We start from the raw sequence: 17,394 nt of genomic DNA, 5'->3' as shown, positions 1-17,394 counted from the left end.
TCACACAGTGTTTTACATCTCATCTACTCTGCGGAGAAATTTTAATTACTTCACCTTTCATAAACGACATAGAATATGTACAAAACCAAGCTCTCAGACTCATTACTGGTGGAATCAAAACAACTCCAATAGATTCTATGAGATTCCTCACTAATATTAACAGCATCAAAATGACAATAGAAGAAAAAGCACTGATTCAATATGAAAAACTTATCAGATTACCAGGAAACAATTGGCATTCATACAGTCCTCTCTGTAGATTGAAAACTCAAAAAAGTTTCATATCCATTGTTCAGGAATTAAAACAGAAAATCAATATCTCGAATTTAAAAGAAAACTTACAAATTAAACCAAACCCGTTAACTCTATTAAATATAGAATATAATCTAAATTTAACAGAAGAAATACTGAAATCAGAAGTAAACACTGAAATACGGAAACAATTGTCTTTAGAGACAATTAATATTAGATACCCTCCACAAAACTGGCTTCATTTATACACCGACGGATCCTTGATCTCCAGAGAACAAGGTGCCGGCGCAGGTGTTACGTGCTGTCTCTTCTCACTTTATAGATCTCTTGGATATGGAACAACAAGTTTTGATGGTGAAATCATTGCAATAAGTGAATGTCTCAGGAATCTTCTATGCCACATCAATAAATTTAGGAATGCAGTTATATTGTCAAACTCCAAAGCAGCTATTCTATCAATCGTCTCTAAACACACACCTTCATCTCAAACAGCAGAAATAACTAAAATGCTCTCTCAATTAATATCACTCAATAAAAGAATTGTATTCTAATGGATACCATCCCATTGTGGAATCCTGGGAAACGAGAATGCGGATGCTTTAGCAAAGAAGGGCAGCACTGCTACTTACAGACCTGTTACTAAATCTACGTATTACATACTTAGACTTCAACAAACAAAATTTGATAACACAATCCCAAGGGAAAAAATGGAACTCACTGCATCAAAATCCACAGTTAATTCCCGATTTACCACGAAAATCGTCTATAGCTGCATTTAGATTGGCAACAGGCCATGATTGTTTGGCCAAACACCTGCATAGAATTGGAATATATCAGTCCCCTAACTGCCCATTGTGCAACTCAAACCAAGAAATGGATTCGGAACACCTCAAAATCTGTGCTTCAGTGGCTGGTCATGATAATATCTTTGAAAAATATTGGAGTGCAAGAGGTCAAATGACTTTGTCAAGCGCCTGGCATTAGAAAACAACAACAACAAACAACAACAACATCTCATCTACTAAGCTTCAACTCTGCTTCCTGAAACTTGTATAAAATCTTACTTCACAGAAGATGCTGGAAATGTCGTCCTCACGCGACTAAACAATCATTGTATTGGAAAAACAAATTCTGACTGACATGATGCACCAAACACAATATTAAGGACCATAGAAATGATTCTAGGTGAGGAAGAAAATATGAAAAGTACTGGAAAGTGCGAAATATTTATGCTCTGCGACTGTAATGTCTCTGATTTAATTTTCAATGTTTTCCTTTAGTTCTTCCAATGTTTGAGGATTTGTTTCCTGAAGTTGGTGGTTTTATTGGCATATGTTCAAGATCTGCAGCAATTTCGTCTAGTTTTTTCTCTATTAAAACTGTACATTTTCGCTCGTGCTCTTTATTTCGCGATGAACCAGAAAAGGTGAGTGAAATGAAGATGAAACAGGCTGCAAGCTTACTCTATGAAGTGAAGAACAAAAACCTCGGGCAAAATTATGCGTGTATAGAAAATAATAAAATATTAAGTTTACCGCTTTTATCTTATACAGTAGAGCATCGATTATTCGAAACAACTGGGGACAGGGGTGTTCGGATAACCGACCATTTACTTACTTACTTACTGGCTTTTAAGGAACCCGGAGGTTCACTGCCACCCTCACATAAGCCCGCCATTGGTCCCTATCCTGAGCAAGATTAATCCATTCTCTATCATCATATCCCACCTCCCTCAAATCCATTTTAATATTATCTTCCCACCTACGTCTCGGCCTCCCCAAAGGTCTTTTTCCCTCCAGCCTCCCAACTAACACTCTATATGCATTTCTGGATTCGCCCATACGTGGTACATGCCCTGCCCATCTCAAACGTCTGGATTTAATGTTCCTAATTACATCAGGTGAAGAATACAATGCGTGCAGTTCTCAGTTGTGTAACTTTCTCCATTCTCCTGTAACGTCATCCCTCTTAGCCCCAAATATTTTCCTAAGCACCTTATTCTCAAACACCCTTAACCTATGTTCCTCTCTCAAAGTGAGAGTCCAAGTTTCACAACCATAAAGAACAACCGGTAATATAACTGTTTTATAAATTCTAACTTTCAGATTTTTTGACAGCAGACTGGATGATAAAAGCTTTTCAACTGAATAATAACATGCATTTCCCATATTTATTCTGTGTTTAATTTCCTCCCGAGTATCATTTATATTTGTTACTGTTGCTCCAAGATAATTGAACTTCTCCACCTCTTCAAAAGATAAATTTCCAATTCTTATATTTCCATTTCGTACAATATTCTGGTCACGAGACATAATCATATACTTTGTCTTTTCGGGATTTACTTCCAAACCTATCTCTTTACTTGCTACCAGTAAAATTCCCGTATTTTCCCTAATCGTTTGTGGACTTTCTCCTAACATAATATTAATAGCCAAGCAGCTGATGTAACCCATTCAATTCCAAACCCTCTCTGTTATCCTGAACTTTCCTAATGGCATACTCTAGAGCAAAGTTAAAAAGTAAAGGTGATAGTGCATCTCCCTGCTTTAGCCCACAGTGAATTGGAAAAGCATCTGACAGAATCTGACCTATACGAACTCTGCTGTACGTTTCACAGAGACACATTTTAATTAATGGAACTAGTTTCTTCGGAATACCAAATTCAATAAGAATATCATATAAAACTTCTCTCTTAACCGACCATTTACGAAAACAAATTGTACCAGTGTCATAGGAGCGGTATGAAACAAAGAAACACTGATATTGACCACAAAATTGTACATATATATTTCTTATCATCACACGTCATACAAATAACATTAAGAACTGACTAGCCTAGCTGGAAAAGTTCAAAATGGCCATTAAAGTAGTCTACAGTTTAGGAAAAGAAGTCCAAGTTGTTTTTTTTTTTTTTTCAGAGGTGTGAGACTCGTTTTTTTTTTGCTGCTAAGTCTCGCAAACAGAGCTAGCAGAACTTCTGCATGGTGCGCGCGCAAATTTGAATTTGCCAACTGAAATGCTTTCGGTTAACCAATATTTGGATTGATCGGTATTCGGATAATCGATGCTCTACTGTAATTCGTAATATTGTTTCAATTCATACCTGTAAAAATCTAGTTATTACGAACTTACAGCACAGTGTGAGTCTAGTGTAGGCTTCGTTTTAATGTGACCACATAATTTTATACTCAATTAAAAAATTGAAATCTGTACAAATACATTTCGATTAATTTTCTTTTTTATCTAATTGTGTTACTATTATTCTGTTCCTGTTTCTAGACTATTATTGTATTTATTAGAGTGACTTATTACGCCAAATATTCTTATGAAGTATGGCTTCTGAAGAACAAAGCACGAAAAACAATAAAAAAAATATTGTTGTCACAAGTTTTCTTAAACTTCCTGAGTGAGGGCAGAGGAACAGAGAGAAGGAAGCCCTTATACTGCCATTTTTTCCTCCAATGTCTGTTGAATACAAAAAAATCTGATCAATAGTCGATCTATTACACCTAAAACCACTCGTTACCTACTACGAAATCATGTAGTGACAAGGTACCTAATTTCATACTGCCACTAGTTGAACCAAGTTCCTTTACAGTCGAGAGCCATGCAGTGACAGGACCAATGTTTTCTGAAAAGAGTCGCATTACCTGAGGGAGGGGAATTCATACAATGCTCTTACGTTAATGAGTGCATGCCGCACCGAGCAGTTCAAAAGAAAGACCTAGGGAATGTTAAGTACAAGATAACTTGTGAGAACAGTATGAATGTGGAAGCTATTAATAAAAAATTACAAATAGGAGGGATATTCTGTGATCTCTCCAAAGCTTTTGATTGTATTAACCATAAAATTCTACTACAAAAATTAGAATACTATGGTATTTAAGGCATAGCATATCAGTGTTTGAGTCATATCTCCTATACAGAACACAAAAAGTTGAAATCAATGCATTTAATAACTCCTTTAAAAGGCCTCTTCCTTTTCTAATTTTTACAAATGACCTTGGCCCCATAATAAAAGGAATAGGTTATCCTATACTATTTGCAGATGACACAAGTATCATAATTACAGACAAGAACTTTGCCACATTCAAATATAAAACAGAAATAATTCTCCTTAAAATTTATGACTGGTTTACAACCAATAAACTAGCATTAAACATTAATAAAACTAACATAATTCAATTTAAAGCCACTTCAAATTTAATCCCTGAAACATTGGACACAACTATCAACAATATACCTCTACTAGAAACATCAACAACCAAATTTCTTAGTTTGCATATTAATAATACATAAATTGGAAAAATCATATCAAAGAAATAACCCCCAAACTTAGCTCAGCATGCTTCGCAATTAGGTCATTACAACAATTTCTAAACAGCAGTATCTTAAAGACAATATATTTTGCCTATTTTCATTCCATTATGTCCTACGGAATAATATTTTGGGGAAATTCTGCAGATAGTAAAAATATATTCTTATTACAAAAAAGAGCCATTAGAATAATAGTTGGAGCAAAGGCTAGAGAATCATGTAGATTATTTTTTAAAAAATTAGAGATTCTAACTTTAACAGATCAATACATATACTCTACAATAAATTTCCTCTTACGTAATAAAGAAAATTTTCCAACTCAGCCATACATAGTACAAATACCTGCAGAAGGAATGGTTTTCATACGCCATCATCAAATTTATCATACTTTCAAAGGGGAGTATGTTACATGGCGATAAATATGTTCAATAGTCTCCCTGAAGACATTAAGAATCATAGCCAAAACCCTGCATTATTTAAGGTAAAACTAAAAAATTACTTAACATCTCACACTTTCTATTCTGTACATGAATTCTTGACATTTCACAGTACTGTGTAAATAATATAATACTATTAAATGGTAAACATATTACATTGTATAAAATATTATTGTTATTAAGGTATTAATTCTGAACATATTTCATATTTGCATTTTATATGTATTGCATTTTATTGTTAAACGTAAGAATTGGACATGTTCTTTATTCTATGCTATAAAGTAAATGTAAGAATATTATGTAACGAATAAATCTATCTATCTATCTACAATGAGTTAATTGTATTCAGTGAGTGGAAGAGCCCATTACATATAAAAAAGGGCATATGGCATAAATTTTGCTTAAGGGTATATGTACGTGAACGACTGTAAACATTATCAGAAATTTTAAAATTTCCACATATATTTTTTCATAACTCCACAACCATTAGAGATAGAATTCTGAAATTTTGTACACTAATTTAACATGCATTTATGCAAAAGGTAGACTAAAATAATGCCCATTTCTTTGAAAATAGAAAAATTAGGTCACAAATCATTATGTAAATTTTAATATATTTGTCCTATATCAAACAAAAATTAATTGTATTAAAAGAAACAACTCTACATGTCTGAGAGTAGTCTACTTTTCAGAAATAAGTGATTATTATATGCAGGAAAAATATTAAGGATGTCAGATACACCGTAACAATGTTATGGTTACCAAATGATGTAACTGCAGATTTTTTTTTTCATACTTTGATAAAACTGATTTGAAAAATATTATTAGTAATCTTTTTTAAATACTTTTATCAGATATTTAAGTTCTAATAAGTCTTGTTTTGGTACCTAGTAAGTTTTGTCCAATTATAAGTTCATTTTCTTATAAAATTTTAGAAATTTAGAGCCTGCATTTTCTGATAATATTTATGGTCGTCACACACATATACCCTGAAGTAATGTAATTAGATCACATAGAGAGCCTTGTGATGGATGTATTTCGATATTTTAATTTCGCATTCTAATTTCTCTATTTTAATTTTATATCCTAAATTCTCTATCTTCTACATAACTTTACCAAAAATATATACCATCATAATGTTGACCCAAGCTTGGGCAAGCTGCGTCAGAGTGGCATCATCATCCTTCTCCTGCATGGACTTAAGTTCCTTCCAAGCCAGGTCTACTCGGTCCATTTTCAAGTAGATTTGCAACGAAAGAGCAGAACTGGGGAGAAAAAATGTCGAAGTTGAATTAATTCACAAGAGGTACCACTAAACAAAACCTCCAAAAATCTCTAAGTTTAAGATGCAGGTTCATTAAAAATTGCCCCATATCCATATTTATGCAATACTACCGCAAATCTTCACTGCACTCTTTTTGTTGTAAAATATAATAAAGATGTGTCAGGTATAAAAACATGGTAGCCTACAACCAAGTAAAATTTCAAACTTTTTAACAAAGAAACACTTTTCGTAGACTTGACAACAGTTTCATTTGATTATTTACTTACTTACTGGCTTTTAAGGAACCTGGAGGTTCATTGCCGCCCTCACATAAGCCCGCCATCGGTCCCTATCCTGAGCAAGATTAATCCAGTCCCTACCATCATATCCCACCTCCCTCAAATCCATTTTAATATTATCTTCCCATCTACGTCTCGGCCTCCCCAAAGGTCTTTTCCCCTCTGGCCTCCCAACTAACACTCTATATGCATTTCTGGATTCGCCCATATGTGCTACATGCCCTGCCCATCTCAAACGCCTGGATTTAATGTTCCTAATTATGTCAGGTGAAGGATACAATGCGTGCAGCTCTGCGTTGTGTAACTTTCTCCATTCTCCTGTAACTTCATCCCCCATTTGATTATTTACTCAATTTAAAAAAAAAATAATAAAAAACAGTAAACTGATTGAAGATGATGATGATGATGATGATGATGATGATGATGATGGAGGAGGAGGAGCGGAAGAAGAAGAAGAAGAAGAAGAAGAAGAAGAAGAAGAAGAAAAATGAATCTGCAAGGCAAGTCTATTCTGCATATTCATATTTTCCTCCATCTTCATAATTGAATCTATCCTTTGTTCTTTTCATGTTACTACAGTATAGGGGCGGCCCATCCCTATGTGCTACAGTACAGTGATAATTTTTGCTCAAATAATGTATTTGTAACACCACAGTATCTGATCTATCATTTAACAATTTCCCGTGGTTATATTCATGACGCATTATCGAGTGTTTAGTCTTTGCTCTTCGCTCTTTGGTGCCTCAGGGGGTTCGTTGTGCTACTCTAAACTTCATATGAGAATGTAGACATTTATGCGCATGTACGAAGCTGAAATCACTGCTCTGATTGGCTATTTTTACGCGGGAAAGTGCTGTAGTCAGCTTCAGCACAACACAGCTTGGAGATTGCAAAAGTAAAGCGTAACGAAAGAATGCTTGTTTGTGGAAGAACTCGGAACTATTTACAATGTATTTGGTAATTCAAATATCAGACTGCTGCTGCCATCTACCTGCAGGCCTATGAGGTTCCTCCTGAATCAGCTAGCAAGCGACGGAAAATGGAATCCTAGAAAATTGAAGCCAAGGAAATATGTGACTGTATAATTCAGGAAACTACTCACCGTTTCCAGTCTTTAAGCTACCTAGACACAACAAAATTGTTAAACAGCAAAATTTTTTAGAATTTTTCGTATAATTTTCGTGAACGCGAACTTGAAGTTGCTGTCAACAGCAGGGGCGTGCATTTAGGGCAAGCGGGGTAAGCGCCGCATACCCTAGTAGACACACTTCAAATTAATGTATCAATTTTATCTCATTCAACTTATAGATGAACATTTTTAATGAAGTGTATTCTGCACTTCATATATAAATGTCCTGCATTAACTACATTTCTGCAGTAAGGCAGCTCTTCGTTCACAGCTTGCCTAAAGCCTCATTTTACAGTGCTGGCGCATGCGTGGACAGTAGACAAGGAGGGAAAATTTCCTAGTATACGACTGTATTGCCTATACGCACGTACACAGCAAGAATAAGCGCTAGAATTATCGCTTGTCCTGGCTTGTTAAGTTCCTGCAGAAGAATACCAGTGTTGATTGTTGAATTTGGCAGTGTGTATGAAACATGCGATTTGTTTGTCAATTGAGATAGTGTTAAGGATCTCTCAGTTATTTGAAGATTTTGTTTCTTTGTGAGTGACAATTGAGGATTTTGCCGGAAGAAAGGCGGATAGACCTCTACGCCCTTCTTCGGGAAAACGGTTTAAAATGTAGTGAATAATCCGCTAATTATAGTAGCGAAATTTTGTTTTGATTGTACTGTACATACCTGCAGGACAGGGCTGCGTGCGTGTATAACATTTTATTCAGGTGCGTTTTAAAATCTTAGATTGCATATATCACAATTCGCCATATTGACGTATACGCCTTTTTTCCGGCAAACCCCTCAATTTATGTCGTAGTTTTCTGTGTATAAACTAAATACGGTATTGATTAAGAATGGGCTATTCGTTATGTCCTATCGAACAATTATTGAAACACACATTTCGACTACATTCTTTACAAGAAAAATTAAACATAATACAAAGTGATCGACCATGTCCTGAAATGCCAACGCTTTTTGCAGCTCATAAAGACAAAGGAAAAGAATATACTCGACATTTTCAAGCGTCCCAATATCAGAAAACTCAGTAGGTTTCAGGAAGTGCGAAATTAAATAAACTCTTTTGCTGGCCCTGTCTTATGTTTTCTAAAGAAGAAACAGTTTGGTCTAAAAATGGTTATGATAATCTGAACAATCTGCACAATGCCATTAATAAACATGAAAAGTCACAGGCTCATATTTTTAGTGTTTTACAATTTAAGTAATTTGGATCATCTCGAATAGACGTACAGTTAGATTCACAATTTCGTGTCAGTGTCGAGCAACACAATGAAATGGTGCGAAAGAACAGGAAATATTGGAGAGGTTAATTGATACCGTCTGTTTTCTAGCCATGCATTAATTGCCATTTCGTGGTCATTGTGAGTCAGAAGAGGCAGTTAACAAAGGAGTATATTTAGGTGTGCTCAATTACCTTGAAAAATATGACGGAGCATATTTCCGAAGACATTCTGAGAAAAAAGTCATATAAACGTTTGTTCTATTCGCAATATTTTCAGAGTTACATTCATTTGAAGTTTTTAGTAAAATACCTTTTTTCTTTAGTTTTACGGGTAAAAAATATTACAAATAGAGAATGAACTATTCAGAACTGCCATTTCTTTAATTGGCTATTTTTGTGAAGCTAAAAATAAGCTCCGTAAGGGGCGGTAAATTCTCGTGAATCACCCTATATATATATATATATATATATATATATATATATATATATATATATATATATATATATATGTTTTGAGAAAAGCTGAAAGTTTCATAAGTCATGATTAATATGTATAAAGAAATGTCATTAAGTAAACTTCAGAGCTTACCCACACAAAAATTACACCGCACGCCCCTGGTCAACAGCTATACTATACTGAACAAAAGAGTGTTAAAGACACAACTTGGAGTTCTATACGGAAAACCCGACTTCCAAATATAGATGTCTGTTCAATTGTTACAATACATCTCTAACAATTTACAGGATCCATTCTGTGAAGTACCGAAGTTGTTAAATATTTTGGTTACAACACCAATGGCCACTGCTGAGCCAGAAAGATGTTTTTCTTGCTTGAAATGCATAAAAACGGTTTTAAAGGAACACTATGTCCCAGGATTGTCTCACTGCTCTTACAATACTGTCAACAGAAAAGAGTATGATGTCCAAGATGGAGGGGTTTAACTCCAGGGTAACTGACAAGTTCTGCAGTAGGAAGGAACATCGTATGGACTTCATATTTTGTCACTAGGCGAGTCTCAAATTAAGATAAATACATATAAGTGTATATAATAGGCAGATATAGAGATTGTAACACACTCATTATTTTGACCACCAGCCGCTACTGCTACGGTATAAATAAAATAAACAAGTCAATTTTGCTATTATGCTCCAGCCTCTTGTTTCCTGAGGACACAATGGCAAACAAAAGACACTCAATGCTGTACCCTCCGCATATAAAACACAAGACTGGTTACCAGTCACAGAAGAAATTATAAAAACAAATGTAGCCTACATGATACTTCACAATAAAGGAATTTCAGAAAGCACAAATCTTTCATAATGTCTCACATATACAGAAAAATATAATTCTTCTTACCATTCAAGATGATCTCCTTCATTCAGAATTCTTAACGCAGAATCGTAATTACGTTCTAGGTAATAGATAGATGCTGCAACAATGATGAAGGTATGATTGCTGACATCCACATTACCAGATACTTTCTGGTCCAAGTTTGAAACAATATTTTCCCTGAAAAGTAAAAAACGAGTATTAGCTAAATGTTATTATCAGTTATGCTCACAAAGTCATATTGTCATAGTTTTCAGTAAGTTTCAATGCTTTACTTTCTAGTGTTTTAGTAAAAAATTGTTTATAATTACTCGTAAATTGCAAACTTGTAATATTATAAAAGCATGGTGAAAAAAATTTGTTGCTGTGACTATACTGAGGATCATTGCATCACGAGTGCACAAAAGAAATTTCACCCTCTACCTGAAAAAACCCTCATATGGGCACTGTAGAAGTTCCATTTATTGGTACTCTCCTTTGTATGAAAGTATTTTAACACTCAAAAGTCTCCCTTTTAATGCATTCCCGTAAAATTTAGTCATCCTTTGAATTCCGTGGAGTGTGCGGTAAGTTTCATAATGCAAAATGGTACAAGAATCTGTGAAATGAGTGCACCTTTAAAAATGGATGATGACGAGGATTGGGCTCCTATACACGAGAAGTTGGCGGAAGTTAACATGGAGGATTTTATGTCAGTTGACAATGGTCTTGTGACCTCAAAAATCCCCAGTGTTGACGATGCTGCCACTACACCCAAGATGAAAACAGTGAATAGGAAATTGAATCTCCAGTAAATGTGTTTCGAAAATACATTTGTGCTGTTTCTAGCAATATATCAAGTGAAGTTATCTGTACCATAGTTCCTTGAACCATACAGAAAATGTTATGATTCAGAATAATAGTAAAAACATACGGCAAACAACAATCAAAGATTTTTTTTTCATACGAAATGAGATCTTATTTGCATTTGGCACTCTAACTAATGCACAATAAAATATGTTTCCCCATTACATAAATAATTTTCCGTCTATAGCGCCATTTCACTTGAAGGCTACAGCCCCAGCTCCATGACGAGAGTGTTAACAGGGTTATATAATATCACAAAGATGTAATTATCCTAGGTAGAAAAAAAGATTAGAAAAGTCCAGGATAACAGAGAGGGTAAGGAATTGAATGTGTTACATCAGCTGCTTGTCTATGCAGCTGACGTGAATATGTTAGGAGAAAATCCACAAAATATTAAGGAAAACACAAGAATTTTACTTGAAGCAAATAAAGAGATAGGTTTGGAAGTAAATCTCGAAAAGACAAAGTATATGATTATGAATCGTGATCAGAATATTGTACGAAATGGAAATATAAAAATTGGAAATTTATCCTTTGAAGAGGTGGAAAAATTTAAATATCTTGGAGCAACAGTAACAAATATAAATGACACTCGGGAGGAAATTGAATGCAGAATAAATATGGGAAACCTCTGTTATTATTCGATTGAGAAGCTTTTATCATCTAGTCTGCTCTCAAAAAACCTGAAAGTCAGAATTTATAAAACAGTTATATTACCGGTTGTTCTGTATGGCTGTGAAGCTTGGACTCTCACTTTGAGAGAGGAACATAGGTTAAGGGTGTTTGAGAATAAGGTGCTTAGGAAAATATTTGGGGCTAAGAGGGATGAAGTTACACGGGAGGATGGAGAAAGTTACACAACACAGAACTCCATGCATTGTATTCCTCACCTACGTTAAAAAATGTTATGTTTTATTTAACGACGCTCGCAACTGCAGAGGTTATATCAGCGTCGCCGGATGTGCCGGAATTTTGTCCCGCAGGAGTTCTTTTACATGCCAGTAAATCTGCTGACATGAGCCTGTCCCATTTAAGCACACTTAAATGCCATCGACCTGGCCTGGGATCGAACTCGCAACCTTGGGCATAGAAGGCCAGCGCTATACCAACTTGCCAACCAGGTCGACTTCACCTACGTAATTAGGAACATTAAATCCAGACGTTTAAGATGGGCAGGGCATGTAGCACATATGGGCAAATCCAGGAATGCATACAGAGTGTCAGTTGGAAGGCCAGAGGGAAAAAGACCTTTGAGGAGGCCAAGAAGTAGATAGGAGGGAAATATTAAAATGGATTTGAGGGAGATGGGATATGATGGTAGGGACTCGATTAATCTTGCTCAGGGCAGGGACTGATGGTGGACACATGTAAGGGCGGCAATGAACCTCCAGGTTCTCTGAAAGCTGTAAGTAAGAAGAGGAGGAACTTCTATACACATACGAACTGCCCAATTAGCCAAAATGCAGTAACAAAGAGCATACATTTTGCAGCATTGCTGTTTTGGGCAACATACTAACAATAAGCAAACCTTCAACAGTTCATTAATTTATTGTACAGTAGCATGCTTCAAAGATATTCCAATCACTTTGATGAGTACTCCTTGGTATAGTCCCGTCGCTCTAATTTCCGGCAGCCAATCGCGTTGCAGGTCGACCACATTTAAATGTGTGTGTGTTGTGATTCGCTGATTCATTTCTTAAGGCTGGATAAATACTTAATATAATTGCCCGCCATTTTAGCTCTTTTTTTGGCGTTCGCAGAAAACACACGAAGACGTTATTTGCCGCTCAATTATTTGCTGAATTACATTGAGTTTGATTTATTATCATAGGAGCTACGACATGATAATGTTTAACGGTGTGGCAAATAGATTCCTCGTATGGTAGCTCGGCAATGTGAGAACAAAAATGGCGAACGATACTACCTACCTAGACTTCATAGAGCCTTTACTTTCTAAGGGTATGTACATGTTGGAGCGACGATAAATGATAAAGGAAGCAGCGATGCTATATCAGGGAGAATTGAAGTATGCATTGTCATTGAGGTATGCATATTGGAGTAATGATAAAAGCGAAGATACACGATAAAAGCGACAAAAAAGAAAAGTACCATTTTCTTCGCTCTTGTCGTTTATATGATCTCTGATTAAGATAATATTAATCTGTATAATTACCGGTGGTTGTCAATATATCCGAATATTTATCGATTTATTATTATTTCGGCATATTAAATTAATTATTGTAGATATTGGCAAATTGATCAGTTGTGTATTTATTGGTCATATGTTATGTGATCACAAGAACCAATCACAACACAACGAATTTATACTATCTTTGGGATGAGAAACTGGTTGAATTTTGTACGTATTTAAGTTATATTAACCTTGAACTTAGCAGCTGATATTTCCTATGTATCTTCTTTCATTAAGTGAATGCATAGAATATCTTCTACTGATAAATCAAGATGTTTGCTTCCCGCGTCCTCGTTGCTCCGATATGAACACTTGATTCTTTGATAATACCAAAGCGTCGCTAGATCGTTTCTTTTATCATTTATCGTTGCTCCAACGTGTACGTACCCTAAGACGTAAGCAAAGGGGCGGAGTCACGCCGGAAATAACAGCGTCGGGACTATAATCAAACGGAAGAGGCAACTTTACATGAATTTTTGTATACATATAAAAATACAATACCCTACACATTCACAAAACTAGCACCTATACAACTGTCAGATTTTGCTCACATTCAATATCCTCATAGTCAAATTAAACGAAATTTCACTGGCAGAAATTCATAATTATTGCATGATTACTGTATTTAAATTCCAAACGACAATTGAAATATAAAAATGCTCCATAGAACAGCTTCAGAATGCCACGGTGGAAAACGTATTGCATTATGTTCTATATTCCCAAAATATGCGGCTTAATATGACCGACCAATTTATAGATAAATCTTGAAGGCTTAATCCCTTTTAACTATACACAACAAGAAACTACCGAACTGACCTAAGAATTCCATCCAATCTAGACTAGATAAACCCTGGCATTATTAGCTATAGGTCAGTCATATTGAGCTATGTAATCTAGATAATTGCCCTAAATCAAAATGCCTAGAAGAACCCTGTCGAGATAAATATAAAAATGGGTTTTACCTTTTTGATGGATTAGACAAATATTCGGCGAAGAGTCTAAGGGGCTGCAATTCAGGGGGAGAAGCTCCACCAATTTCATCAAGAACTACTCGATACTTCCTCTGAGCGATATATGCCCTGTAGAGGAATGCATCTCTTTCAGTCTGGAGAGCTGGGCTGCTCGGCTGCAACACAATCACATACTATATATTGCCAAATACGTAAATATTCGTACATCCATATTAAAGATGAATACACACACCTAAACTGGGCTCTAACCTTAGGGGGAAATACTGCTGCCCCTGTTCGGAAGGGCACCCGAATACGACATATTTTAAAATAACAATAGGCCCACACAATCATTAATTTTTACAAATCAATGACAAGCCCCGCCTTCTATATTCAGTCACCCTTGATTTTACACTAAATCAGTATATAGTCAGGGAATAAAGCTGAGAAGATAAATGATGAATTATTACCATACATAAAATCTAATGTACTTTGAAAAACATAAGTCTATCTTTTGAGGTTAATTGATATTGCTGTCGTCTTGCGTTAAGAACATTCCAAAAGCAGTAAATTATATGAAAGAAAAATGTGTCAAAGTACTTATTATCTTAATCTTACTTTGAGTTTCTGGGCTTCATTGATGCACTGTTGATAATTTCCAATATAAAATGCATTTTTAACGTCAAATAACTCGTCAACTTCACCTTGCTGACGTGCCATCTTTACGAATGACTGTCTGTGCGGGCTACGCTGCTGTGCTGTTTATTGCTGTTCAGATATTGTAAATTTCCCTCAATAAAATTTATAAAATTAGTTAATTTGATAGAAAGCGCAAAAAAAATGAATTCAATTTCTAAATTAAATTTCTTAAGAAGCGTGGTTCTGCGTTTACACTTCAAACTATAACAGCAATTAAATATATAAAACAAAAAATCAGGAGAGATATGTTGGCGACACTGAGATATCCTATTCGAGCACAAGTTGAAGTAAGTGACGTGTGTATGTTTGCGTACCACTTTATAAATATTGATAGTAAAAGCCTAAGAATTGTATAAAACACTAGTAGTATGTTCTAAGTGTTGTAAAAAAGCATCGTAACGACCGAAATTAATCAGTCAACATTATTAATTAATCACTGTCGAGGTTAGACATAGTTTGGTTATGGTTGATTAATATTATTGTATAACCTAATTCTGTAAATTTCATGTTTTGTTCGTACAGTACTTTATTTTAATCCAACTAAGTTATACCTAATTATAACAGAATTACTCATGGGTTTTATTCTTTATGTTACAGTGTTGGTATACTTCGCAGTAAAATGGATATAACCACATTATTTAAAGCCTGCGTAAAGACTATTCGCACTCGTAACAAAGCTTTTGGAGTAGGAGATGGCGACAAATCCAGAATATTTGGAACGAGAACGCAGAAAAGTGAATTTACAATTCGTGCAAAGGAAGTGCTGGGACAAATAACACGTCTGAGAGATTTCATATTGGAGCATAGGAAAGCCTATTTAAATTTTGCGAGCCATTTGTCAGATACTCCTCAGATGTCAGATATAGAACGAGACAAAATAGATTCTGGAGCACAACGAATAATGAATACGTGTTCTCATCTAATTCAAGAATTTAAGAAAGCTTCTCAGAAACTGGATGGCTCACCACAACTTTTGGAACATAGACAAGCAGTTCTGGATTTAGTTGAAAGTTATTTGAAGTCAGTGTGCAAAATTTACTCAGAACAGAGAGCCATTAGAGTGAAGAGGGCTCTAGAATTGCAAAAAATGTTCAAGTTAGAAACTGATTCTAAGAGAAATTCTGATAGTGCATCAGTGTACGCTTTGAATTCAAAAGTTGCTTCAGATGAAATTAAAGATGGTGAAATCAAGAATAATAGAGATACAAGTCCAAGAAAAGTGCTTGGAGTGGGACATAATACTGAGGTTTCACCATTTTATACCGATGACGATCAATTATCTTCAGAGGAGATGCAGATGTTCGAATCAGAAAATGCACAATTATATAATGAACTGAATAGTTTGACAGAGGAAGTAAAACAGATTGAAAGTAAAGTAGTTCGTATTGCTGAGCTTCAGGAGATTTTTACAGAAAAAGTCCTACAGCAGGAAAAAGATGTCGACAGGATTGCAAGTACAGTGATAGGAACGACCGAGAATGTTAAGGATGCTAATGAACAAATTCGACAGGCCATACAAAGGAACGCTGGGCTTAGGGTGTGGATACTATTCTTTTTACTTGTTATGTCATTTGCTTTGCTGTTCTTGGATTGGTATAATGATTAAGGAGTATGTGTAAATTTTTAATATATATGAAATATGTGTTGTGAGAATATGAATGTTTTATTTCTGTCAAAAATGGCTTTAAACCTTGCGGTCGGTAGTCACTTGTGAACATTGCACGCCATCTCATATAGCAAAATTTAATATGAAAAATTTGTGCAGTCTACAATGATTTTATATTTACATTTAAATCATGAGTTTTGCTATAAGTATTTGTTACTTTTGTTAGTTTATATTAGAGCTTCATTAAGTGCTTAGTAACCTTCTTATGAGGAATGTACGGTAACAGTTTTTTTTTCAAAATGTTATTTCAGCATTCCATTACACATGGCAAATGCATAAATGGTTCTGTGCAAGAAAAACACAAGACTTGCTAACCGAAAGGAAAGATATTCAGATTGTAGAGTAAATTCTCAGTAAAACCGCCTTACCAAATATTGTCTCATTAAAAGATTAACAGAAATTGTTTACTCGCATAATGTACCTATCCAGAGTGTTTTCAATGGAGATTAAATTGTAATATACTCCATGTCTTCCTTAACAGAAAGATTAGATAAAGTGTGTACTGTCCTCAAGAAACATGGTTTAATTACTCCTTAATCTTCGAGCATTAGTCTGTAAACGAATAATATTGTGTAATGGCATATCCCTTAATGTAGAAATACAATGTAGTCAAAATCAGTTTACTATCATGCATTGACTAATAATTACACAGGGTGAATCATAATGTCATCAATTTCATGGGGTTATTGTTTTATATATTTCAAACAAAAAAAGTTAAATACAATCTTGCTCGTTTTTGCTTCCTTTTCAAGATAAAAATTGTTTCATATGAAATAATTCAT

At 35.0% G+C, this 17,394-nt stretch overlaps 2 protein-coding genes across 3 annotated transcripts in view; one reads left to right on the top strand and one right to left on the bottom strand.

Moving 5' to 3' along the window:
- epsilonCOP (coatomer subunit epsilon) overlaps positions 1-15,025 on the bottom strand; it is a 28,068-nt gene extending 13,043 nt beyond the window's left edge. Inside the window, exons 1-4 of the mRNA XM_069844477.1 lie at positions 14,866-15,025; positions 14,260-14,423; positions 10,288-10,440; positions 6,136-6,271 (exon numbers count right to left, since the gene is read on the bottom strand). Of these exons, the coding sequence (XP_069700578.1) occupies positions 6,136-6,271; positions 10,288-10,440; positions 14,260-14,423; positions 14,866-14,967 (555 nt within the window). The 5' untranslated portion in view covers positions 14,968-15,025. The remainder of the gene's footprint in view (positions 1-6,135; positions 6,272-10,287; positions 10,441-14,259; positions 14,424-14,865) is intronic.
- A 77-nt stretch (positions 15,026-15,102) lies between these two features.
- On the top strand, positions 15,103-17,012 carry Syx18 (syntaxin 18). 2 transcript variants are annotated; one of them, XM_069844476.1, is made up of 2 exons: positions 15,103-15,233; positions 15,544-17,012. In XM_069844476.1, exon 2 carries the CDS (start codon positions 15,566-15,568, stop codon positions 16,550-16,552), a length of 987 nt encoding a protein of 328 aa, XP_069700577.1. In that variant the 5' UTR covers positions 15,103-15,233; positions 15,544-15,565; the 3' UTR covers positions 16,553-17,012. The 2 variants fall into 2 exon arrangements, with proteins under 2 accessions (XP_069700577.1, XP_069700576.1); XM_069844475.1 differs by having other exon boundaries at positions 15,214-15,390.
- The last annotated feature ends 382 nt before the right edge of the window (positions 17,013-17,394 follow it).

This window comes from Periplaneta americana, chromosome 13 (genome assembly GCF_040183065.1).
Source record: "Periplaneta americana isolate PAMFEO1 chromosome 13, P.americana_PAMFEO1_priV1, whole genome shotgun sequence".
Taxonomy (NCBI): Eukaryota; Metazoa; Arthropoda; class Insecta; order Blattodea; family Blattidae; genus Periplaneta; species Periplaneta americana.
The sequence above is the reverse complement of the archived record's forward strand: the minus strand, read 5'-3'. Positions and strand labels throughout refer to the sequence as shown.